Source organism: Hevea brasiliensis, chromosome 16 (genome assembly GCF_030052815.1).
Source record: "Hevea brasiliensis isolate MT/VB/25A 57/8 chromosome 16, ASM3005281v1, whole genome shotgun sequence".
In the NCBI taxonomy this organism is placed as follows: domain Eukaryota; kingdom Viridiplantae; phylum Streptophyta; class Magnoliopsida; order Malpighiales; family Euphorbiaceae; genus Hevea; species Hevea brasiliensis.
The window spans coordinates 63,895,258-63,920,776 of record NC_079508.1 but is presented as its reverse complement, the minus strand read 5'-3'; the positions used below and the strand labels follow the sequence as shown (position 1 = coordinate 63,920,776).

Sequence of the window (25,519 nt, the reverse complement as noted above, 5' to 3'; positions counted from 1 at the left end):
ATAAGTATGATTATAATATAGGAACTTTATTATAATTGACCTTAAATTTTAATATATGATAATTAAAATTTAATTTATATTAATAACATTTTTTAATTTCAATTTACATGACAAATTATTATTTTATAAAAATTTAGGGCCTTTTTTTTCCCGGTTTGCATTAACAGCCATAAACGGAAATTACCCGTCAACTGAAAGAATTAACGATCAAATTTCAATGCGATCTCACAGTCACAGAAGAACAAAACGTTTAAACGATCCATCGTTTTCTCTTCAGTTTAAATTAATTATTTCTCGATCGATCAAACAGAGGTTCTGTTGTTCGTGGTGCTAGATCCTCTAAACCAGCAATGGCTACAGCTTAAAGCAATCATTTACCAAACCCCTAAAAGGGTTTTCAGGTTCTTTCCGTTCTCTTAATTTTAATCAAATTCACACTCTTCAGTCCTGATTCACTATTTCTTCATGTAAATCCCTTTTTTTTTCTGGAACTAATTTTCTTTTTTTCTTTGGGGTGTTAGGGTGTTTTTTGTGTGTAGTACTTGGTCAATTACAATAAAAATGAAAGCAGGAAGCGCTGCGAAGCTGATTGTTGATGCGCTACTGCAGCGGTTCCTCCCGCTGGCCAGGCGTCGCTTCGAAACTGCTCAAGCTCAGGTCAGTAGTGTTCCTTCTCTTTTGTTGCACTCGTTATATACGTTTGGGATTCTGTGTAAGATTGGGTTTCTGTTCTTGGAACATGATAGAGAATGAAGAAATTGCAAAATAGAAGTGTGGGATATTGTTACTTTTGTGGGTTGGGAGAAAAGTATTCATGGGTAGATTGCAATTTGGACGATATTGTTTTCATGGTGGATTCTTTTTTTCATTTGTTTAGAATTACCACTACTGCTTGTTTAGTAAAACTTGAGGTTTTTTCTAGTGGCATGCTTAAGTTGTCAGTACTATGAATTAGGATCTACATTTGATGTTTCTCTCAAATAGTACTAATCTCTCAGAAATGTCATTGTTGCAAATTTTATATATCTGTGGCTCCCAGCATCTTTCTTAAAAGGTGATGATGGGTTTTGGTGATACTGACACCAAATTATTTTTTGATGGGTAGAAATAGTTATTGCTTGACTTCTTGACCCAACATGGAATACCAAGGATGTGGTGAAGTTTGATTGAAAATTTGACATGGGAGAGTCAAGGGTCTTTCTATAGTTGACTTATAAAGATTTACATTGTACTTGTTTTAGTAATCAATTAATTGCTTATTTTGTTGAGATGATTCATCCAGTACAAATCTCATGGAATTTGAAATTGAAGTCCACTGTTTCTATTGTACATGTTCGCACATGTATTTGTTGTTTCTGGTCTCTGAACCAGTTACACGGTTGTGGTAGTTATCAATGAACTTTAGAGGTGATAAATTGATTTGCCTAAGGTGTCAGTGAAATTTAAAGGAGGAAGCCTTAGCCTCTTGATGGCACATTGACTTGTGTGGTATGAGAAAGATACATGATTATGTTTTGCTTACCGATTCTCTGCTCCTATTTTGTTAGTTCTCCTGTACTCTTCTGTAATTCGTGTTCTATTATTGCAAAAAAGCTACAGATAATTTTCAAACTTGGAAGAATTATTTTACAATACTAATAGTTGCTGGTTTTCTCAATTTTTGTTAAATGGAGGATATTGTTTCTTTGGCAAATATTCTTATTTCTTTTTTTCCCTTCACCTAGGATTATTATGGGAATTTGGGCTTCCAAAAGTTTAGAAGTGTGCTCTTGTAAATCCTTTTGCCAGTGATTCACAAGCTCTCCTAATGCAAACCTTTTCCTTCTGCTAACTTTGTTTCAAATTTAAGGTTTTTTCCCAACTAAAATTTTTATTTGGTTTTCAGTTCTTAGCTAGGAAGGTTAACAACAATGACTTGCTACATATGAGGAGAGGTAATAAGGGTATATGAAACTTTTGTGTTTCTGGCTATAGAACATGAGTCTTATAGCCATTTTCTTTTCATTATTTTTTTGCTTGGTCCATGATTTAGAACCAATTATCAGGCATTTCCAAAGAACTCGCCAAAAATTTTTGAAGGATTTATTAAAGCTGGATTTTAGATGTTCTTGCTTGAAGAGGGCAGAAGATTTTGCCATTGTATTATTGTTGCATTAGTTTGGTGTTTTTGGTTTTAAAGGTACTGCTAATTTTGGTTGAAATTTACTGAATGTGTTCAGTATTCTTATTGATGCTACCTGGGGATATGCAGGATGGACAGTACCTTCGACCATCAGACCCTGCCTATGAACAGGTTTTGGATTCCTTGGCTATGGTTGCTCGACACACTCCTGTGCCTCTTTTAGAAGCTCTTCTTAGATGGAGAGAAAGGTAGGTTACTACAAGTCTACAGTCCACACCCTGAACCTGGAGTTTCTTTTTACAATTATATTACATAATGACGTTTATTAATGATGAATTTAATTGTTAAAAGATCAATAATTAACTACATTTTGCAAGGGGAACAAGAATTTTCATTCATGTGGTTAAATGTTTGTTTCTATTTTCAATCTCAATTTTGTCTATGTAACACCCTAGGCAAATCCCACATCGACAAAACACAGGAGAGATACTGGGTATATAAGTTGATGGTTTGTAACCCCTATTGACGCGTTTTAAAACCGTGAGGGCTTTGGCTCAGAGCGGACAATATCACTAGTGGACCGGGCCATTACATTTGTGGTATCAGAGCCGCTCCGCGTGCAACGTTGAACGATGGTGGGGCAAATCTCAGCGAGGACGCTGAGTCCCATAAGGGGGGTGGATTGTAACACCCTAGGCAAATCCCACATCGACAAAACACGGGAGAGATACTGGGTATATAAGTTGATGGTTTGTAACCCCTATTGACGCGTTTTAAAACCGTGAGGGCTTTGGCCCAGAGCGTATAATATCACTAGTGGACCGGGCCATTACATTTGTGGTATCAGAGCCGCTCCGCGTGCAACGTTGAACGATGGTGGGGCAAATCGCCGAGTCCCATAAGGGTGGATTGTAACACCTAGGCAAATCCACATCGACAAAACACGGGAGAGATACTGGGTATATAAGTTGATGGTTTGTAACCCCTATTGACGCGTTTTAAAACCGTGAGGGCTCTGATACCACAAATGTAACGGCTCCGCCCACTAGTGATATTGTCCGCTCTGGGCCGAAGCCCTCACGGTTTTAAAACGCGTCGATAGGGGTTACAAACTATCAACTTATATACCCAGTATCTCTCCCGTGTTTTGTCGATGTGGGATTTGCCTAGGGTGTTACAATCCACCCCCCTTATGGGACTCAGCGTCCTCGCTGCCCACTAGTGATATTGTCCGCTCTGGGCCGAAGCCCTCACGGTTTTAAAACGCGTCGATAGGGGTTACAAACCATCAACTTATATACCCAGTATCTCTCCCGTGTTTTGTCGATGTGGGATTTGCCTAGGGTGTTACAATCCACCCCCCTTATGGGACTCAGCGTCCTCGCTGAGGTTTGCCCCACCATCGTTCAAGGTTGCACGCGGAGCTGCTCTGATACCACAAATGTAATGGCCCGGTCCACTAGTGATATTGTCCGCTCTGGGCCAAAGCCCTCACGGTTTTAAAACGCGTCAATAGGGGTTACAAACCATCAACTTATATACCCAGTATCTCTCCCGTGTTTTGTCGATGTGGGATTTGCCTAGGGTGTTACAATCCACCCCCCTTATTGGACTCAGCGTCCTCGCTGAGGTTTGCCCCACCATCGTTCAAGGTTGCACGCGGAGCGGCTTTGATACCACAAATGTAATGGCCCGACCCACTAGTGATATTGTCCGCTCTGAGCCGAAGCCCTCACGGTTTTAAAACGCGTCAATAGGGGTTACGAACCACCAACTTATAAACCCAGTATCTCTCCCGTGTTTTGTCGATGTGGGATTTGCCTAGGGTGTTACAGTCTATCATAATCCTTGATTTACATTTTGCTATGTGTCCATATGGGCGCTTTCTCCATGTTCCCATAATATGTGGATGGGAAAGCGTAGAAGTGCAATTGGAACTTTAGCATATTTCTTTTGGGGGCAAAGGGAAAGTTTAACTCAAATCAATTAAACCTTAATGGGGAGAGAGAGAGAGAGAGAGAGAGAGAGAGAGAGAGAGAGAAAATTGGACAAAAGAGAAGAAGAGATGAGATTATTGTGTAATAAAGATGGTATGCCTTTTAAATGTCCAAAGATAAGGTCATTTAGAGAAGGAGATATAGTAGAATTATTATTTTTATGGGATAAGGAGGTTTAAGTTGAGTACTACATTTCCTAGGGATTGATCAGTCTGCTAGTGTAGGTCCATTAGAGAGAAAGAGAGAAGATAAATTTAGAAAAAGAAAGAATTGGACAAAAGAGAAGAAGAGATGAGATTATTGTGTAATAAAGATGGTATGCCTGTACAGCAATTTAATTTTTTCCTGATTTGGAAACATTTAAATGTCCGAAGATAAGGTCATTTAGAGAAGGAGATATAGTAGGATTATTATTTTTATGGGATAAGGAGGTTTAAGTTGAGTACTACATTTCCTAGGGATTGATCAGTCTGCTAGTGTAAGTCCATTGAGAAAGTTTGTCTAGAGGTATCTCAAAAGCGCAACACATTTTAATGGCTGAAGTGTGTTTAAGTGCTAGGTTATTGCATGTAGATGGCAATTATGAAAATGAAAAGCTACCTTATGTAGGTTTACAATGTTTGGTATTAAGTTAAAAAAAATGGATGGGGGCTTGACCATAGTTACCTGGAACGCGGTACGCAGCGGTCCCTATGTAGATTTATTAGGTTTGGTGTTAACTTGAATAGTGGAGGCCACGCGTCAATTATCTTATCCTATTCGTGTGGACACTGACTTAGTGTTGATGGTCCTAAAAGTCTTTAGCCTTATGTGGCTTGATCAATCAATATGACGAGGAATATTCTTGCAAGCGTTTATTAAGCAAAATATTTCACTTTTCATTTGCTAAGAAAATGTGATTTGCATTAGTTGTGGTTACTTTGAAATTATCAATATCTTGTTATTTGAGAAATGCATGTGAATTGTTGGATGGTACAAATGAACTCATACATTACATTAGGGCTCCATTGTTTTGCAGAATTATTTTCTTAGTAATATATTTCTAAATTCTATGTTTGGGTCATGGAGAAAAATTGATCAAAACATTTTTTCTAGTAAAAGGAAAACTAAGCTATTATCAAATAAAACAAATTTTCATTTTAGAAAAGGAAAGTTATTTTTTGGACTTCTATGAATTCACAATGGGGAAGAAGATCACCAAGGATCTACTTAGGCACATAGTTATAATCCACTGATTGTTTCAAGCTGTTGCAATAGACCCTTTCTTTGCAAATTTCATCTTCTATCCAAGTAGATTAAAATTGAGTGTCTTCTTAAAAAATGTTTGAATAGTATAAAGTCCTCATAGGTCTAAACATCCTCACAGTTATATATTTTTATTTATTAAACAAGAATGAATTTTCATTAGTGTGCTCTAAATGCTAGAAAATAATTTGTAGTTGTCATTTTCTGAAAAATATGTTTTCCATGAAAGATATTTTCAATTCTATGGAACAAATAGAGCATAAGATTAAGGAAAATGAACTACAAAAGTCTTTAGCCTTATGTGGCTTGATCAATCAATATGACGAGGAATATTCTTGCAAGCGTTTATTAAGCAAAATATTTCACTTTTCATTTGCTAAGAAAATGTGATTTGCATTAGTTGTGGTTACTTTGAAATTATCAATATCTTGTTATTTGAGAAATGCATGTGAATTGTTGGATGGTACAAATGAACTCATACATTACATTAGGGCTCCATTGTTTTGCAGAATTATTTTCTTAGTAATATATTTCTAAATTCTATGTTTGGGTCATGGAGAAAAATTGATCAAAACATTTTTTCTAGTAAAAGGAAAACTAAGCTATTATCAAATAAAACAAATTTTCATTTTAGAAAAGGAAAGTTATTTTTTGGACTTCTATGAATTCACAATGGGGAAGAAGATCACCAAGGATCTACTTAGGCACATAGTTATAATCCACTGATTGTTTCAAGCTGTTGCAATAGACCCTTTCTTTGCAAATTTCATCTTCTATCCAAGTAGATTAAAATTGAGTGTCTTCTTAAAAAATGTTTGAATAGTATAAAGTCCTCATAGGTCTAAACATCCTCACAGTTATATATTTTTATTTATTAAACAAGAATGAATTTTCATTAGTGTGCTCTAAATGCTAGAAAATAATTTGTAGTTGTCATTTTCTGAAAAATATGTTTTCCATGAAAGATATTTTCAATTCTATGGAACAAATGGAGCATAAGATTAAGGAAAATGAACTACAAAATGAATTGGAGACAGTATGAAATTAAGTTTACAAAAGGTACTTTTCTTTATTAGCATAATAGAAAGCAATGCAATAGCTAAGTCTGCATTGTCAGTTCTTAAGTCTCTAACTCAGATATTAAATATCCTCTTCATTTATTCTAGTGGGTAATTGTTCTCTGATAAAATTTTTCTCCATTCGATTTTTGTTGCAGTGAATCTCCCAAAGGTGCAAATGATGCGTCTACCTTCCAAAGAAAGGTTGGTTAAGGAATACCAAATTACACGAATCACTAATACAGTTGGTAGTTTATTTATTAAAAGTCATAGTTTTGTTCATAACAGAGAGTGTGTGTGTTTTTAGTAACATGTGTTTCTACAAAAAAGAGAAATGTTGGGTGTCCTTAAATGTACCTGCACTCATAGTTGTTGAGGAGCTAAAACTTCATCCTGACACATTCAAATGGATTGCTTGGTTAGTGTTTCTTAAAATTCAAGTAGCCTAGAAAAGTTTAAATCAAGCATCCTGTAATTTGGGCTCATATTCTCACCCTTCTAGAATGGTAGAATTAGAGAGGACTTGAAATAGAGGCATTGCTTTCCAGTTTTTCCCTTGTTTTTAACCTATCAAAGCACATGCCAATAGGTTTTTTCCCCCTTACAATAAATAATTATAAAATCTTTTCCTTTCCTTCCTTTGTCAACATAACAAATAAAATGAATTTCAAGCCCCATTCCATCCTAAATCCTTCCTTCACTTTGTGACTTTCCTTCCTTTCTAATTTCCCTCCTCCCAGCCATATATGATGTTAGCCCATTAGGGTTTTCATTTGTTGTTATTCTAGGGAATTCGAGATGATGAGTCATTCTGAACAGCAGTCCATGGTTTAGCAATGATGTAATTGATGTGCGAGAAGATGGTGAGGCTGTTTTGTTATCCAGGAGCTCACTTCTGATGTTTTCCTTATGAATGATTCATATGTTAGAAGGAAAAACAATGTGCCCTTGTAACTTCTTATCTTAGATTATGATCACTTATATGGTGAAATATAATTATCTCATTTGTTTTCAGAGTGGTTAATTTTTTTTCTTTTTATTAATTTGGTAGAGAATGTAGTAGGCCATACATTCTCTGGTTCAGATAAATATGTTTATTTGATTTAGAGCTTAATATTATCTTCACATGGGATCAGCTTGCAGTGGAGTGTATTTTTTGCTCAGCATGTATTCGTTTTGTGGAGTGCTGCCCTCAGGAAGCACTTACTGGTTTGTTCATGATATTCTTTTGTTGCTTTTCTATTTTGAGTTTGTACTTCATGCCAGTGAAATATAATATCTTGTTTTCACTGCAGAGAAGCTTTGGTCTGGGCTTGAAAATTTTGTTTTTGACTGGCTTATCAATGCTGACAGGTGAGGTTGCTATAGATTAGTTTAGGAAATTTTAAAGCAGGCGACTTAAAATATCTGCTTCACTTGCAACCTAATTTCTTGCGCATATCAAATGCAAAATGGGATGATTCTTCATGGCACTGCTAAACTCAGAACTGTCTTTCCTACTTTGGTTGTTAAATCTTAAGTCTCTTTTGTGGAAAATTTTGTATGAGCTGCATTAACTGCGAAATTTGCATTCATGGTTTTCTCTTAAATGTTGGAATAAGATATATGATCAAATGAAATTTTCAGATTGTTTTACAAAAACTGTTGGTAGTACTTTTAACTGAGAACAGCAATCCCCTCCTTGATCTAGATTGAAGCAAAAAGGCACGCATTCGAGAATTAACTCCTGCCTCTCTATTGCTAGGGATGCATAAATCAAAACTTTGAAAATCAATCATAAAATATGTGCCCCATCAATCTTAAATGTTCTTGTACTCATCTATTTTGGCATGCACTCAGTAAATTCTTGTTGCAGGGTTGTAGGCCAGATTGAATATCCCTCATTGGTCGATTTACGAGGCCTCCTTCTGGACTTAGTTGCTCAACTCTTAGGTGCCTTATCTCGCATCAGGTGATCCACAAATTTTGATTCCTTACATTGAGTATTTTTCTTCAATTCAGAGTATTGATAACAGGAAAGGTTTTCTTTTTTTTTTTTCTTATAATATTTTATTGTTCAAATTGTTTTATGTTACTTCTCTAATTACGTGTTTGGTTTTGCTTTTCTGAATAAATGATGTCAGTAGTCAGTACATTTTCGTTTTAAGGTTAATTTAGCTTTTCCATAGGTCCATCCTTGATCCAGTTGGGCATATATTGACTATTTCTTTTCAGCTGGGCATTTATTTGACTTTTTTATTCTCTAGGCAGAATAATTATGTGTGTCATATTTTGTGGAATGATATTCTACAGGCATAAATATCTGACAATAACTGTTATTATTACTTACTCTTATATAGTTGAGTACTCTATATATGGAACCACTGCTGCTTCTGTTTTCTCTTATCCAAATGCTTAAACTTTCTCTATCTTTTCCTTTTGGGTTTTTTTTATGTTATAGTATCCATTTAATTATGTCTTCATCCAATTTTCGAATCCTATCTGAAATACAAGTGATGAAATGAAAATAATGGAAATGGAAATGCATAATCTATCTATTATGACTTCTGTATAGGCTCAGATATTCTTAAGAGGAATTGATATTATTAATTGAGAGATTGTAGCATACAATAATAAATGGAATATCAGAGTCTTCCTTCTTGCATCCAGTCCTGTTCAGTTCTATAGAAAGTTTTGTGATTGCATCTGAATTTCATAAGTTTAAGTTGTGGAACTATATATGAAGTACTAAGTAGCAGTTAACATAGCCTAATCCTATTGTAGCATTTGAGATTTTAGGATTGACTTAGGGTGAAAAGGAGAGAGAGAGAGAAAAAGAGGGGGAGAATATTCCATCTTATCCTTTCTTTTCTAGCATTTGATCTTCAATTAAAGGTATAGTTTGAGTAGTTAAAACATGCATTCTTTAGTTGACCGGATCATGGCTCAAGTACTGTCAAAGAATCTGTTGTTAGAAGCAGGTGCAGGTATTATTTTGTTATTTTCCCTCTCCAATTTTGTTATTTTCCCTCTCCATACTTCTAAAGTAAAATATTATACAATTTTATAGTTTTCATTTTTTCCTTCTACAGGTTTAGTTCTGTAACTGAGCGCTTTTTTATGGAATTGAACACTCGTCGGATTGATACTAGCATTGTCCGAAGTGAAACACTGAGCATTATCAATGGGATGCGTTATCTGAAACTTTGGGTATGTATATAATTAACTTGTCCACAAGGTAAATGGCATGGAAACAAGGACTCAACAATAAATTTGAAATACCAGGTTAAAACTGAAGGAGGATTGAATGCGTCAGCTTCCTTTGTGGCAAAAGCAAACCCTCTTAACCGTGCTCCACATAAACGCAAGAGTGAGCTTTACCATGCGCTATGTAATATGCTCTCAAATATCCTTTCTCCACTAGCAGATGGTGGAAAAAGCCACTGGCCCCCTTTAGGTGTAGAAAATGCACTTACACTGTGGTATGAAGCTGTCGGGAGGATAAGAGTACAACTTATGCATTGGATGGACAAACAAAGTAAACATATAGCTGTGAGTGCATCTCAGATCATCTACTTCTTTTTCTAAATTCCAAACTTTTGGTTGTTTTAATAGTAAAATATAAACTGGTTTCTTTTACATGAATTCTTTTTGCTTCTAAATTTTGAGATGCTTGCTTCCTGCTGTTCTCTAGGTTGATTATACTGTGCAATTCCAAAGCATGAAAAAGTTGCTTAATGAATTTCTTGATGAAATAACTAGTTTTGAAAGCCCTATATGTGCCATTTAAATGAATCTGCAGATTAACTAATTAGTTCTTAGGCTTAATCTTCTGTGGTAAGATTTTTTTTCCTAAGCTAGCATTCTGAATTCTGAAATCCTGAATCTCTCAAAGTTTTTATAGAGATTTTAGAATTTTTTAATCTGCAGTGGTTTTATAGCTTTAGTTCCATGACTCCCAATTCACTTCTGAGGTCAAATTGGCCCCTTACACATCTTAAAGCTTATATTACATCGTGATCATAAATTTTAGCTCAATCGCTCATAATGGACTGCATTATTCAACTTGCTAGTGCTGATCAATACCACAATATCTTGTGAATTTTTGTAATGGTGAATGCCACAACTACAGTCATGTTGATTTTTGAGCTTGGGTAACTGACTCAAACATGAGGTTCCACTGGGTTGAACTTGGACCAGCTTTTTAATTGCAAAATTTGACTTTTAGCAGTCATCAGCATGACCTTATTGCAATGGCTGTAGTTTATCCTGCTTCTCTTAGGTCATGAAGACACTGGATGGGAGGGTGAGATCTATGGTTGTGGAAGTTTTATGCACATTCTTATGATTTTTTGGTTATCTCTCTTTGCTATTTCCCGTAAACTCTGTCATTGAGCCAACGTTTGAAACTTTATTCCCTTGTTATATTGCATTTTAATTCCTTTTGAATCCTGATTTTTTTTTTAGTTCATTTCTTTGTTATTAATTTGTGTGAAATTTCCTTCTCCTTCTACACTATGTCCCTCCCACACACATTCCCAATACTCATTTATGGTTTTGTTTTTGTGAGAAAATAGAACAGAAGAAGAATATTGAGAGTGATTGAAGAGCTTGATTATTCCCTCAAGCCAATGGTGTCAATTTATAATCTATACAGGACAACTAAATAGGAAATAAAATCCTAATTAAATACGTAATTATAGCCACGATTCTAGCACCTAAATATATTCACACAATCACTACAGATACACATATCCTAGCTATTTATGGTACATATCTTAACACTCCCCCTCAAGCTGGAGCGTACAAATCATATGCTCCAAGCTTATTACAAATATATTCAATCCGAGAGCCTCTGAGAAATTTTGTCAGGATATCTGCTAATTGGTCATTTGAGCTAACAAAGTTAGGGGTAATACACTCAGATTCAATCTTTTGTCTGATGAAATGACAATCCACGTCTATATGTTTCGTTCTCTCATGAAACACTAGATTAGAGGCAATGTGAAGTGCAGCTTGATTGTCACAGATTAGCTGCATTTGTTTAAGTTCCCCATACTTCAACTCTTGGAGAAGTTGTTTCAATCATATAAGTTCACAAGTTGCCAAAGCCATAGCTCGACATTCTGCTTCTGCACTTGACCTAGCAACCACATCTTGCTTCTTACTTTTCCAAGAAATCAAATTACCTCCAATCATAATGCAATATCTTAAAGTAGACTGTCTGTCTGAAGGAGAACCTGCTCAATTTGCATCTGAGTAACCAATAATCTGTGAATGACCCCTGTCTTCATATGATAGGCCTTGTCCTGGAGCTACTTTAATATATCTGAGTATCCAAATAACTGCATCCCAATGACTACTACATGGTACTTGAAGGAATTGACTGACCACACTTACAGCAAATGAGATGTCTGGGCATGTGATTGTAAGATAATTGAGTTTTTCAACCAATCTCCGGTATCTACCAGGATCCTCCAATGGCTCCCCCTGTCCAGGAACAAGTTTGACATTTGGATCCATAGGAGTATCTGCATGTCTACAGTCTAACATGCCCGTATCTGTCAATATATCCAAAGCATATTTTCTTTGAGAAATGACGATACCTATCTTGGATTGTGCCACTTCAATCTCCAAGAAATACTTTAGCTTCCCAAGATTCTTAGTCTGAAAATGACTGGACAAGTGTTGTTTGAGTTTTGAGATCCCAACATGATCATTTCCTATAATAACAATGTCATCAACATAAACGACGAGATAAATGCACTTATCATGGCCATTATGGTGGAAAAATACTGAATGGTCAACTTAACTCTGAGACATTCGAAATTGTTGGACTACAGTACTGAACCGTCCAAACCATGCTTTCGGAGATTGTTTCAAGCCATATAAAGAACGCCATAGGCGACACACCAAACTAGACTCCCGCTGAGCAACAAACCCTGGTGGTTGCTCTATATAAACTTCCTCAGCTAGCTTGCCATGTAAAAAGGTATTTTTGATATCCAGTTGATGAAGTGGTCAGTGATGGATGGCAGCTAAGGAAATAAGAAGGCGAACCGAGGCAATCTTAGCCACAGGAGAAAAGGTATCACTGTAATCGAGGCCAAAGATCTGAGTATAGCCCTTTGCAACAAGGCGAGCTTTAAGTCTATCAATCTGGCCATCAGGCCCCATCTTGACTATATAAACCCATCGACAGCCAACAGTGGATTTGCCCTTCGATAGTGGCACCAAATCCCAATTGCCATTGTTATGGAGAGCAGTCATCTCTTCAACCATTGATTACATAATCTTGGATGTTCCAAAGCTTTTCTAACAGTCTTAGGTACAGATACAATAGACAAAGTGGTGACCAAAGCATAATAGGAAGGAGACAAACGATGATAACTCACAAAATTATAAATAGGATGAGGATTTTGAGACGAACGAATACGTTTTTGGATGGCAATAGGGGTAGCATCGTTTATTGAAGGCGAGACCGGAATAGGTGAAGATGAAGGAGGGCGAGAGTCACCAGGAGCCGGTGTTGTACCTGTATCAAGCAAAGAAACATCAATGGTGTTAGTGAGAGGATGAAGACGACGTGAGTAGATGTGTAGAGGTGGTGGACTGATTGGTGGTGGAGAAAGAGTAGGCACTTGTAAGGCGGTGAGAATAAAAACCTTGGATGCAGTGTTGGAGGAAAGATAGGGAGATGTTTCAAAGAAGGTTACATCAGCTGACACAAAGTATTTATTTGTAAGTGGATTGTAGCATTTGTAACCTTTTTGAAGTCTAGAATATCTCAAAAAGACACATTTTATTGATTTGGGCTGAAGTTTGTCTTTGCCAGGAGTGTGATCATGAACAAAACAAATACAACCAAATACACGCAGGGACAACTGATGGGGCATCTTGGTCGGGAAACAAAATGGAATAAGGACTCTGATTCTGCAAAACAGAAGAAGACATTCAGTTAATTAAGTAACAAGCAGTAAGAATAGCATCTCCCCAAAAATGAAGAGGAACATTATGGTGAATGAGTAAAGTGCGGGCAGTCTCAACTAGATAACGATTCTTTCGTTTGGCAATCTCATTTTGTTGAGGGGTATAAACACATGAAGTTTAGTGAGTAATACCCTGAGAAGATAAGAAATGAGTAAAGGGAATAGACAAATATTTTTTTGTATTGTCACTACGAAGTATTTTAATAGAAATACCAAATTGATTACGTATTTCAGTAAAAATTTTTAAAATATAGAGAATAATTTAGAACAAGTCTTCATTAAAAATAACCAAGTCCAACGAGAATAATCATCAACAAAAGTAACAAAATAATGGAATCCCAAAGTTGTACTGACACAACTTTGACCCAAAATGTCTGAATGACCAATTTTAAACATGGACTTAGCCCTATTATTGACTCTCTTAGGAAAGGAAACACGACTTTGTTTCCCAAGTTGACAGGACTCACATTCAAAAGAAGATAAACTAGAAAGACTAAGAACTAGTTTTTGCAATTTGGCAAAACTCGGATGACCCAGACGATTGTGAAGAAGATCAGCGGAAGTGGTAGAGGCAAGAGCAACCAAAGTATTTGAAGTAGAAAGATGGTACAACCCTTGTGACTCACATCCTACTCCAATCATCTTCCCCGTACTCTGGTCCTGCACAACAATAGAGTCAGCTATAAAGGTGATAGAACAATTGAGATTTTTATTCAATTTACTAATGGAGATTAAATTATATGGGCATTCTGGAGTGAACAAAACTGTAGTTAAAGGAATAGATGGAAAGATTTTTACTTCTCCTATACCCTTAATTAAAGTTTGTGAACCATTAGCTAAAGTAACTTTAGACAAAACCGAAGGAGAAACTAGAGATGGGAAAAGACTTTTGTTACCAAATATATGATCAGAAGCACCAAAGTCGAGGATCCATAGACCAGTAAGCAAAGACTGTGTTAGACAAGCAAAGGAATTACCAGAATGAGCACTGCAAGAAGATTGTTGTTTGGCTGTTTGATATTGCAAATACTCCTTGTAATCAGTTCCAGTTAATAAGATGAATCTGACACCTGATCCTTTCCATCAGGTAATGGAAGAATACCATTTTCACCAGATTGAGCCATATGAGCAGTTGATCGGCTCACATTATTTGACTGAATGGGGCATGGTGGTCGACCATGAAGGGCCCAACAAGTGTCTCAAGTGTGATTACTCTTATCACAATAAGTGCAATGGAGCCTTTTACCCTTGCCTCTCTGATAAGTACCCTGTCTCGGTTGGTTTCCACTTTGTGCAGCTAAAACTGAAAATTCAATTCCAGAGAAATTATTCTTATTAAGTGAGATGCGTAGAAATAATCGGACTAGTTAATATCTAGTCTCTAACAGAATCAAGGTCAGGTCTTAGCCTAATCAATGCCAAAACCATGAAGAACCTATCCCTCTGTTGCTTGGAAATATTATCAGTACATGGCATAATAGAATTAAATTCATCTTTCAGTGATTTTACCTGTCCCAAATAACTAGATATATCTTGTTGATTTTGCTGCAGATGAACCATATCTGATACTACCTTATAAATACGCTGCACATCATTTGTACATAAGGTTTTTGCCTTAGTCCAGACTTTGCAACAGGTTTTACAAGACTAAAAAATATTAAGTAATTTTGAGTCTAGAGAATGCCATAAGAGACTACATAATTGAGCATCAATCTTAGTCCAATTAGCTCTATTTGTTAAAGCTATATCTATGGCATTTTTAACCAAATGGTCATCATACTCCTGCCCCATAAATCATAATTCCACTGATGCAGCCTAAGACATATAATTTTGACTTCCTACTAATTTAACAGTAGTAATAGTTGGTGAATTACCAATGGAAGAAAATATGGGTTTGAGAATCTCAGAACCTGTGTTGGATATGAGTGTGAGAATCTCAGAACCTGTGTTGGAGGCTGTATTGGAGGACTCCTCAATCTCAGACATGTTGGCAAGAGAAGCACACTGAAATGTTGCTCAGAAATACGTCAGAAAAGCCTACTGTATGAAGAGGTAGTGACAAAAAAGTGAGAAACAGGTGATGGGACCAGCATGGTTGAGGTCGTCTGAGGCCGGCGAGTCGACGGGAAGAAGCGCGTGAAGGCGCGTGTACCGGAGTCTTTCACTGGCGGTCAGTGGAGAGGTCGATCTTGGGCTAGGTAGTCCACTAGGCTAGGCTGTGACAGCCAGGGACTCCCAGAAAGTGACCGAAAAAAGAGGGAAAGTTTCTCCCTATGAGGACTTTGTTTCAAATTTCAAATCAGACCCACCGAGGGCTCTGATAACATATGAGAAAATGAAACAGAAGAAGAATATTGAGAATGATTGAAGAGCTTGATTATTCTCTCAAGCCAATAATGTCAATTTATAATCTGTACAGGATAACTAAATAGGAAATACAATCCTAATTAAATACGTAATTATAGTTACGATTTTAACACCTAAATATATTCACACAATCACTACAGATACACATATCCTGCCTATTTATGGTACATATCTTAACAGTTTTCTTTTATCCTCACATGGATTACTCAATGTGTTAGGTTGGCTACCCTCTTGTGACTCTTCTCCTCTGTCTTGGTGACCCTCAAATATTCCACAACAACTTAAGTCCTCACATGGAGCAACTCTACAAGTTATTAAGAGTAAGTTCATGTTCAGTTGAACTCAAATCTTGGGGAAGTCAATGGATGATACAGTTGATATTTTTTCCACTGTGCTTCTGCCTTATCTTGTTGATTTGTTGAGGAGTTGAGGCCATAGTTTTATGGGGCTCTGACTTAAAATTATTATGTAATAGCATATGTTTTGTTTGTACAGGACAAGAACCATCGTTTCATGGCCTTGGACTGTCTTCATCGAGTTTTGAGGTTTTACTTGAGTGTTCATGCTGCTAGCCAGGCCCCAAATCGTATATGGGATTACTTAGACAGTGTGACTTCTCAACTCTTAACAGTTCTGAGGAAAGGAATGCTTACTCGGGATGTTCAACACGATAAACTAGTTGAGTTCTGTGTGACTATTGCTGAGCATAACCTTGATTTTGCTATGAACCATATGATATTAGAGTTGCTGAAGCAAGATAGTCCGAGTGAAGCAAAGGTTATTGGTCTTCATGCTTTGCTTGCCATTGTTATGTCACCTTCAAGTCAGCATGTTGGCTTGGAAATATTTAGAGGTAATTGATTGCTTGTCATATTAAAGAAATGCAATACATGATTTCATTATTGTATTTAGACTATCTAAGTAAGCATCGTTTTAACTCCTGTCCCACAAGCAGGACATGATATTGGCCACTACATACCAAAAGTTAAGGCTGCAATTGAATCAATTTTGAGATCTTGTCATAGGACCTATAATCAGGCTCTTCTGACTTCTTCGAAGACTACAATAGGTAACATCTTTTCTCTTGTTCTGAGGTAATATCTTTTCTGAAATTGTGTATAATTGGTATTTGTAGGACTGAGTTTGTCATTAATTTGTTGTATAAAGTCATAACTGGACATGAATGTACTTTAGCATCATATTACCTTGTCAACTAATCTGGTGGCTAATTTTATTTCTGTTGCAATTTTTTTTCTTATAAACTTGTTTTACTACATTCATATTGATGGATAAATTTTCTTTGTAATATCATGGATTGATTGAAAGCATTGTAGTAGCTTAACGTGGTCTTATTTGTTAATCTGAATATGTAAATCTGAATTCTGTGCAGTTGTCAATGAGTGTCATAATTGGCCTAATATGATGCTTGCTTGCCATTTGAAATTAAGCCTAATTTAATTGGCTCAATGTGTTCTAAAAGAGCTCGTTTGGTTAGTGGGAAGCATAAACAAAGAGTTAATATTACCTTGATTAATTATTTTTCTCACTTCTCATGCGCTTTCCCTTATGTAGTTGGGTGGGTTGGGCAACAGGTCTGCATTTTTTGGTGTTATTTTTCAGTTTTCACATTGTGCCCACTTACTATTCTTAAGATCCATTCCGTTCATGAGCTAGATTGTTCTTCATCCTTGTATTGTTTGTATTCTTTTTCCTCTTTGGGTTGCAGTGGTACACTCCGAATAAACTGTGTGCTCACTCCTCACAGATGCTGTAACCAGGGAAAAATCCCAAGGGTTTCTCTTTCGGTCAGTCTTAAAGTGTATTCCATACCTGATAGAAGAAGTTGGAAGAAGTGATAAGATTACTGAAATAATCCCACAACATGGCATAAGTATTGATCCTGGCGTACGTGAGGAAGCTGTACAGGTATTGAATAGAATTGTTAGATATCTTCCCCATCGTCGATTTGCAGTTATGACAGGGATGGCCAACTTCATACTTAGGCTTCCTGATGAATTTCCTCTTCTCATTCAAACTTCATTGGGACGCTTGTTGGAACTTATGCGTTTTTGGAGAGCTTGTTTGCTTGATGATAAACTGGAATTTGGTGCTGATGACACGAAGCGTGGGGGGCAGGGAAATGAAGGATTTAAGAAGTCTTCTTTTCATCAATCAGAAATGATTGAGTTTCATGCATCTGAGATTGATGCAGTGGGTCTTATCTTCCTTAGTTCTGTGGATAGCCAGATTCGGCATACAGCATTAGAGTTATTGCGCTGTGTACGTGCCTTAAGGAATGATATACGAGACCTTACATTATGTGAGCAAGTGGACCATAGTTTGAGACTTGAACCTGAACCAATATTAATTGATGTACTTGAAGAACATGGGGTGAGCTATGCCAATAATTAATTTCTCCATCTTTTGCATTTTTATATAGTTTTATGTGTGGTAAACTCTTGAGAATGTAAATTTTCTCTTTTTTTTCTGAACTTAATGTTTTTAATATGATAGGATGACATTGTTCAGAACTGCTATTGGGATTCTGGGCGTCCATTTGATTTGAGACGAGAATCTGATGCAATTCCTCCTGAAGTGACTCTTCAATCTATAATATTTGAGACTCCTGACAAGAACAGGTGGGCTTGGTGTCTTAGTGAACTTGTCAAATAGCAGCTGAGCTTTGCCCAAACTCTGTTCAGGAAGCAAAGTAAGTAGTGCATGATTTATACATATCCATGTTACTCCTCTTTTTTTTTCGCTCGCGTCATATTTGTTTTCTTGGTACATGCCTATTAGCCAACTTTGATGAATTGCTCCCGCTCCCTCCAAGTATATCAAGAGGATAGTTAACTTTTTACAGTTTTCCCAATGCAGATCTTTGATTTTCTGGTACTTTTAGGAGTCATGATGCTGAAATTTTGTATCTAGTTTGTGCAATTTTTTATTACATTGTATTTGAGTGGGGATGTAATAAGTTTGTTAGGTGCTTCTGACTTACTGAAGATATAACATTAAGATATTAGGTTAACCTGAATGATTCAAATTATATAGAGGAATGAATGCTTAATTGTCAGTGCAGAAGGTATGAGTTGTACAATGGTTCTGTTGATTATAATTTTCTTGTGCTTTCTTAATGTTTAATCAAGTTTTTCACATTAATCAAGTTCAGCAATACAAAAATACGCTGGATTGTCATTGTGACTAAACTTTAATTGTCAGGGTAAAGGTTATACAACGCCTTGCTCATATAACACCTATTGAGTTAGGCGGAAAGGCTCATCAGTCACAGGATGCAGACAACAAGCTGGATCAGTGGCTTATGTATGCTATTTTTGCATGTTCATGCCCACCGGATAGTAGAGAAGCTGGTGGCTTAGTAGCAACCAAAGATCTTTACCATCTTATTTTCCCCTCATTAAAATCTGGATCTGAAGCAAATATAGTAAGTAAATCTTATAAGAAATGTTTATAGATTTTAGAGCGCTGTTTTTATAGAAGTGAGGTAATTAATACTGAGCTTGGGATCCGATCAGGGCATTCTTTTTGTCCCTGCAACCCCCTAGTGTTTTAACAGATTCCTGGCATTGCTCTCTAGAACGGGTATGAAATAATTAAATTTGTCTTAGTTTCAATTTGCATAGTAATGTCACTGTGGATTAAATTGAGGTGGAAATCCTTTATAGGAAAGTGTTTACTTTCCCAATGCATGTCTGTTTCATATTTTGTATTCCTGTTGGAATGTTTATGCTATGTTTGGCTATTCATAATGAAAGAGGAGAAGCATTATATTTTATAAGAGATGCAGTCAGAACCAGTTTGAAGTGGTTTTGCACGGAAGTAGACAAGCACCTTACTCCTCCTTTTTAGCTAACAATATAAGAAGGATTGATCTTTTGTGCCATGCATCCCAGCTGCCCAATTCATTTTAGATCTGTTGCTGATGTTTAAATTGATTGTTTTTCATTTCTTCAGCATGCAGCTACTATGGCTCTTGGTCATTCTCACTTGGAAGCATGTGAAGTCATGTTTAGCGAGCTTTCGTCTTTTATTGATGAAGTTTCTTCAGAAACTGAGGGAAAACCAAAGTGGAAGGTATGAATTTATCATGAAGTGTCTGAAATTTCTGTTATTTTTGTGACTGTCATTTGTAGCTTAACGAAAGCATAAGTCATATACTCATATACCTAGTGTGTCACTGAGTATTGCATTGAAAAAAACTGCTAGTCCAGTTGGGAAGAACATGTTACTTTGCTATATGTTAAAGATGGGTCCAAAAATAGCCAACAGCAGGAAGTTTTGAGCCTCTTTGAAGCATTATGAATTGTTACAGCTGAGCTGTTTTTTCCCATTGAGCACACAGGCATAGGAATGACTTCATGCCTGGGGTTCATATGATCTTTTGAGGAAGATTGGGTATTTAAATCAGTGACTTTTTTGCCAGTGAGCTACTTCTGGGGAGCAGAGAATGCCATGATCAAGATAACTAGATTATGGGGGGCAAGTTGTGCCAAGGAAGTGGGACTCCATGTGTTATACAAAAATTTTAAGGATGGATTCAGTTGCAAGGTTTGACCCATTTTGATAACTTGCATCAAGTTAGTTGATCATCTGAATCTTTCCATCTGAATCCTTAGAATTTCATTTACAGCAGCCCTTCAAGAATATTGATTTTGAAAACAGAATATCTTTCAATTTTCTGTTTGTGGTTGAGTTTCCAGTTCTTTTTCATTATGCCAATGCCATTCCAATAACATGCCATTACAATATTGCATTCCAGAATTAATCAAGGATTAGAGTCATTCTTTCTTTTTTTTTAATTTTTTGCCCCCTTTGGGAAGATTGTATTTAGCTTTGGTAGTCAAAGCCCGATTATACTCTTACCCTTGAGAAAACCTATCATTTCACTTGCCCATTAATATCTAATCATTATGTGATGCAAAAAAGTTATTTTTTTCCCAAAAAAAATTCCTCTTTGCTTCATTTTCTTTAAATTTCTTAGTTTCCCAAGTTTTGGGTGTCTATCCAGACAACTAACTAAATATCCCAATTCTATGAGTGCAGTCTCAAAGGTCTCGTCGTGAGGAACTTCGAATCCACATTGCAAATATATACCGTACTGTTGCTGAGAAAATCTGGCCTGGCATGCTGAGCCGTAAACCAGTTTTCTGTCTTCATTATCTAAGATTCATTGATGAAACAACTAGACAGATCTTTACAGCAACAAATGAGAACTTCCAAGAAATGCAACCTCTCCGTTATGCACTTGCTTCTGTTTTAAGGTCTCTTGCACCTGAATTTGTTGAGTCAAAATCAGAAAAGTTTGACCTCAGAACTAGAAAGCGACTATTTGATCTTCTCTTGTCCTGGAGTGACGAAACTGGCAGTACATGGGGGCAGGATGGTGTTAATGATTATCGACGTGATGTTGAACGTTACAAGGCTTCACAGCACAACAGGTCAAAAGATTCAATAGACAAAATTTCATTTGATAAAGAATTGAATGAACAAGTTGAGGCAATCCAGTGGGCATCCATGAATGCTATGGCTTCGCTTTTATATGGACCATGCTTTGATGACAATGCGAGAAAAATGAGTGGCCGGGTGATAGCATGGATCAATGTTTTGTTCAATGATCCTGCACCTAGGGCTCCATTTGGTTACTCTCCATCAACTCCATCTTACTCCAAGTACACTGGAGAAGGTGGGGGTGGTGCTACTGGTCGTGACAGACATAGAGGTGGTCAGCATCGTGTTTCCTTAGCAAAATTGGCTTTGAAGAATCTTCTTCTTACAAATTTAGACCTTTTTCCCTTTGGTTGGGGTGCATTATCACATCCTCATGTGAAATTATGAAGCTAATCAGTGATACTGCATACTTCAATTTCTCTTACCAAAATTGAGAACATTTATTAGTAGTATTATTCTGATGTCTCATGTGCACAAGATGTTTGTGATGATTAAGTGCTGGTTTGCTCTGCCTTTTTGTCTTTCAGTCATTCCCCTATGTTACCTACTCATGCTCTAGGCTTATCCCATCATTATTCTTATGCCTTTGCTTGCTGCATTGCACCAGTCTTCTCTTTTCTGTCATGAACATCAATGTCATAGTCAGCGATAATCAATCCAAATGACATAAATAATAATCTTTTTTTTTTCCAGTGCTCCTATTCTGACGCAGCTATAGCTGATGGTTACTTTAGTGTGTTGGCTGAGGTCTACATGCGCCAAGAGATTCCAAAATGTGAAATACAGAGGCTTTTGAGCCTGATCCTCTACAAAGTTGTGGACCCAAACAGACAAATACGTGATGATGCCCTTCAGATGCTTGAAACACTCTCTGTCTGTGAGTGGGCCGAGGACGGCATTGAGGGCTCAGGAAGCTATGGAGCTGCTGTTGTTGGCAACCTCCCTGATTCCTACCAACAATTCCAGTACAAGCTCTCATGTAAACTTGCCAAAGATCACCCTGAATTAAGCCAGCTTCTTTGTGAGGAGATCATGCAGAGGCAACTGGATGCTGTTGATATAATTGCACAGCACCAGGTCTTAACATGCATGGCTCCATGGATTGAGAACCTCAATTTCTGGAAACTGAAGGATTCAGGTTGGAGTGAAAGATTACTGAAGAGCCTTTACTATGTAACATGGCGACACGGTGATCAGTTCCCTGATGAAATTGAAAAAATATGGAGCACAATTGCTAGCAAGCCTAGGAATATTAGTCCAGTGTTAGATTTCTTAATCACAAAAGGAATTGAAGATTGTGATTCAAACGCATCAGCTGAAATAAGTGGTGCATTTGCCACATATTTCTCCGTTGCAAAGCGTGTAAGCTTATATTTAGCAAGGATCTGTCCACAGCGCACAATTGATCACCTGGTTTATCAATTGGCTCAAAGGGTGTTGGAAGATAGCATTGAACCAGTTGTGCCAAGTGCAACAAAGGGTGACACAAATGGAAATTTTTGTTGGAATTCTCTCATGGACCTGCTACAGCCCAAATTGCATCTGTCATGGATACCCAGCCACACATGTCACCATTACTTGTCCGTGGTTCCCTTGATGGTCCCCTCAGAAACACTAGTGGAAGTCTGAGTTGGCGAAAAGCAGGAGTGACAGGGAGAAGTGTCTCTGGCCCATTAAGTCCAATGCCTCCAGAGTTGAATGTGGTTCCTGTAACTACGGGACGGTCAGGTCAGCTCCTTCCAGTATTGGTGAACATGTCAGGTCCTTTAATGGGGGTTAGAAGTTCAACAGGAAGTTTGCGGAGCTGCCATGTTTCTAGGGATAGTGGAGACTACCTCATTGACACTCCAAACTCTGGTGAAGACGGGTTTCATCCTGGAGTTAGTACGCACGGTGTTAGTGCCAAAGAACTTCAGTCAGCCTTGCAGGGGCATCAACAGCATTCACTAACTCATGCAGATATAGCATTGATTCTACTGGCAGAAATTGCATATGAGAATGATGAAGATTTTCGTGAACACTTGCCTCTGCTTTTTCATGTCACATTTGTTTCAATGGATAGTTCAGAGGGTATTGTGCTAGAGCACTGCCAACATTTGCTTGTTAATCTGTTATACTCACTTGCAGGCCAACACTTGGAACTGTATGAGGTAGAAAACAGTGATGGAGAGAACAAGCAGCAGGTTGTCAGTCTGATCAAGTATGTCCAGTCAAAGCGAGGGAGTATGATGTGGGAGAACGAGGATCCCACAGTTTATAAAACAGAGCTTCCAAGTGCAGCACTCTTGTCGGCACTTGTTCAGAGTATGGTTGATGCTATCTTCTTCCAAGGAGATCTCCGTGAGACTTGGGGTGCTGAGGCACTCAAATGGGCCATGGAATGCACATCAAGGCACCTTGCATGCCGCTCACACCAGATCTACCGTGCATTGCGGCCTAGTGTCACAAGTGATACATGTGTATCACTCCTTAGATGCCTCCACAGATGCCTAGGTAATCCAATACCCCCAGTTTTGGGATTTATCATGGAAATTTTGTTGACATTACAAGTTATGGTGGAGACTATGGAGCCAGAAAAGGTGATCCTATACCCCCAACTCTTCTGGGGTTGCGTAGCAATGATGCACACAGATTTTGTTCACGTCTACTGTCAGGTGCTCGAGCTCTTCTCACGTGTGATTGACCGTTTATCGTTCCGAGATAGAACAACTGAAAACGTGCTGCTTTCAAGCATGCCTCGCGACGAGCTTGATAATGGTGGTGACATTGGGGATTTTCAACGAATTGAATCACTGGCATCTTCCAGTGGGAATCTGCCAACATTTGAAGGGGTGCAGCCTCTTGTGCTCAAAGGGCTTATGTCTACTGTTAGTCATGGTGTTTCTATTGAGGTTCTGTCCCAGATCACAGTGCACTCATGTGATTCTATATTTGGGGATGCGGAGACAAGGCTCCTGATGCACATCACAGGCTTGCTTCCCTGGCTTTGCTTGCAGCTCGGCAGGGATACATCAGTGGCACCTGCTTCACCACTTCATCAGCAGCGGCAAAAGGCTTGCTCTGTTGCAAACAACATTGCCCTTTGGTGTCGAGCAAAGTCATTGAATGAATTAGTCACTGTTTTTGTTGCTTATGCCCGAGGAGAGGTCAAAAGTGTCGAGAACCTCCTTGCTTGTGTCTCACCACTATTATGCAATGAATGGTTTCCAAAGCACTCAGCTTTGGCCTTTGGGCACTTGCTAAGACTATTGGAGAAAGGGCCAGTTGAGTATCAGCGTGTGATACTGCTGATGCTCAAAGCGCTGCTTCAGCATACCCCCATGGATGCTTCCCAAAGCCCACATGTGTATGCAATTGTGTCCCAGCTGGTGGAGAGTACATTGTGCTGGGAGGCGCTTAGTGTGCTGGAAGCCCTTCTGCAGAGCTGTAGTTCATTGACAGGTTCCCACCCACATGAGCCAGGGTCATATGAGAATGGTGCTGATGATAAGATTCTTGCTCCTCAGACCTCATTTAAAGCTCGGAGTGGGCCCTTACAATATGCCATGGGATCAGGGTTTGGCGTAGCTTCAACACCAGGCGCACAAAGTGCAATTGAATCAGGAATTCCACCTAGAGAGGTGGCTCTGCAAAACACACGTCTTATCCTGGGGAGAGTACTGGAAAACTGTGCACTAGGAAGGAGAAGAGACTATAGAAAGTTGGTGCCTTTTGTAACCAGTATTGGAAACGCATGATGGGCATATAATTATCAAGTGTAAATATACATTAAATTCAGTTCTGGGAAAATTTTAGGTCCTGGTTTTGTAAATAGGCATCATAAATTAAAGTTTGTAGTTAGTGAAGTAGTATTTTTGTAGTGTCAGTAAGCATCCCTTCTTTTCTTAAATCACCATTGCTTGGCCGCTTTTTATGCAAGTTATTGATCATAGCATCAGCTCCTTCCAACTGAGAACATGGGTCTAGTCAATCAGCCGAGTCTGGTTCTGCAATATGCAAAATTATTTTCTTCAGTGAGAGTGTTAAGAGTTTTCAAGCTTGTAGATATTTTGCAACTTCCAAACTTCAATTTTCACTTGAGAGGACTAATAATACCAAACCTTAACTCTCGAACCATGATGGGCTTAACAACACCAAAGAGCATGTGCCATGTAGCAATAATTGGTACTGCCATAGGCAAAATACTATCAAGCGAAATTTGCAAATATTTCATAGAAAAGTAAATATCAGACAATTCATCAACCAATCCAAGAAAACTTATTTTTGAAACTTCGGCTTTGCAATATCAAATTG

The 25,519-nt window shown here is 37.7% G+C and overlaps 1 protein-coding gene across 1 annotated transcript; it reads left to right on the top strand.

Annotated features, from left to right (window-relative positions):
- The first annotated feature begins 151 nt into the window (after positions 1-151).
- Positions 152-25,091, top strand: LOC110672344 (uncharacterized). Its single transcript, XM_021835099.2, is given in 20 exon segments — positions 152-401; positions 522-657; positions 2,252-2,370; positions 6,581-6,626; positions 7,559-7,631; positions 7,718-7,775; positions 8,278-8,373; positions 9,494-9,611; positions 9,687-9,953; positions 15,976-16,077; positions 16,253-16,610; positions 16,713-16,826; positions 17,523-18,148; positions 18,272-18,425; positions 18,428-18,467; positions 18,980-19,202; positions 19,733-19,852; positions 20,822-21,575; positions 21,873-22,724; positions 22,727-25,091. Coding segments are annotated over 19 exon segments (6,453 nt in total). The 5' UTR covers positions 152-401; positions 522-561; the 3' UTR covers positions 24,964-25,091.
- Positions 25,092-25,519: the final 428 nt, after the last annotated feature.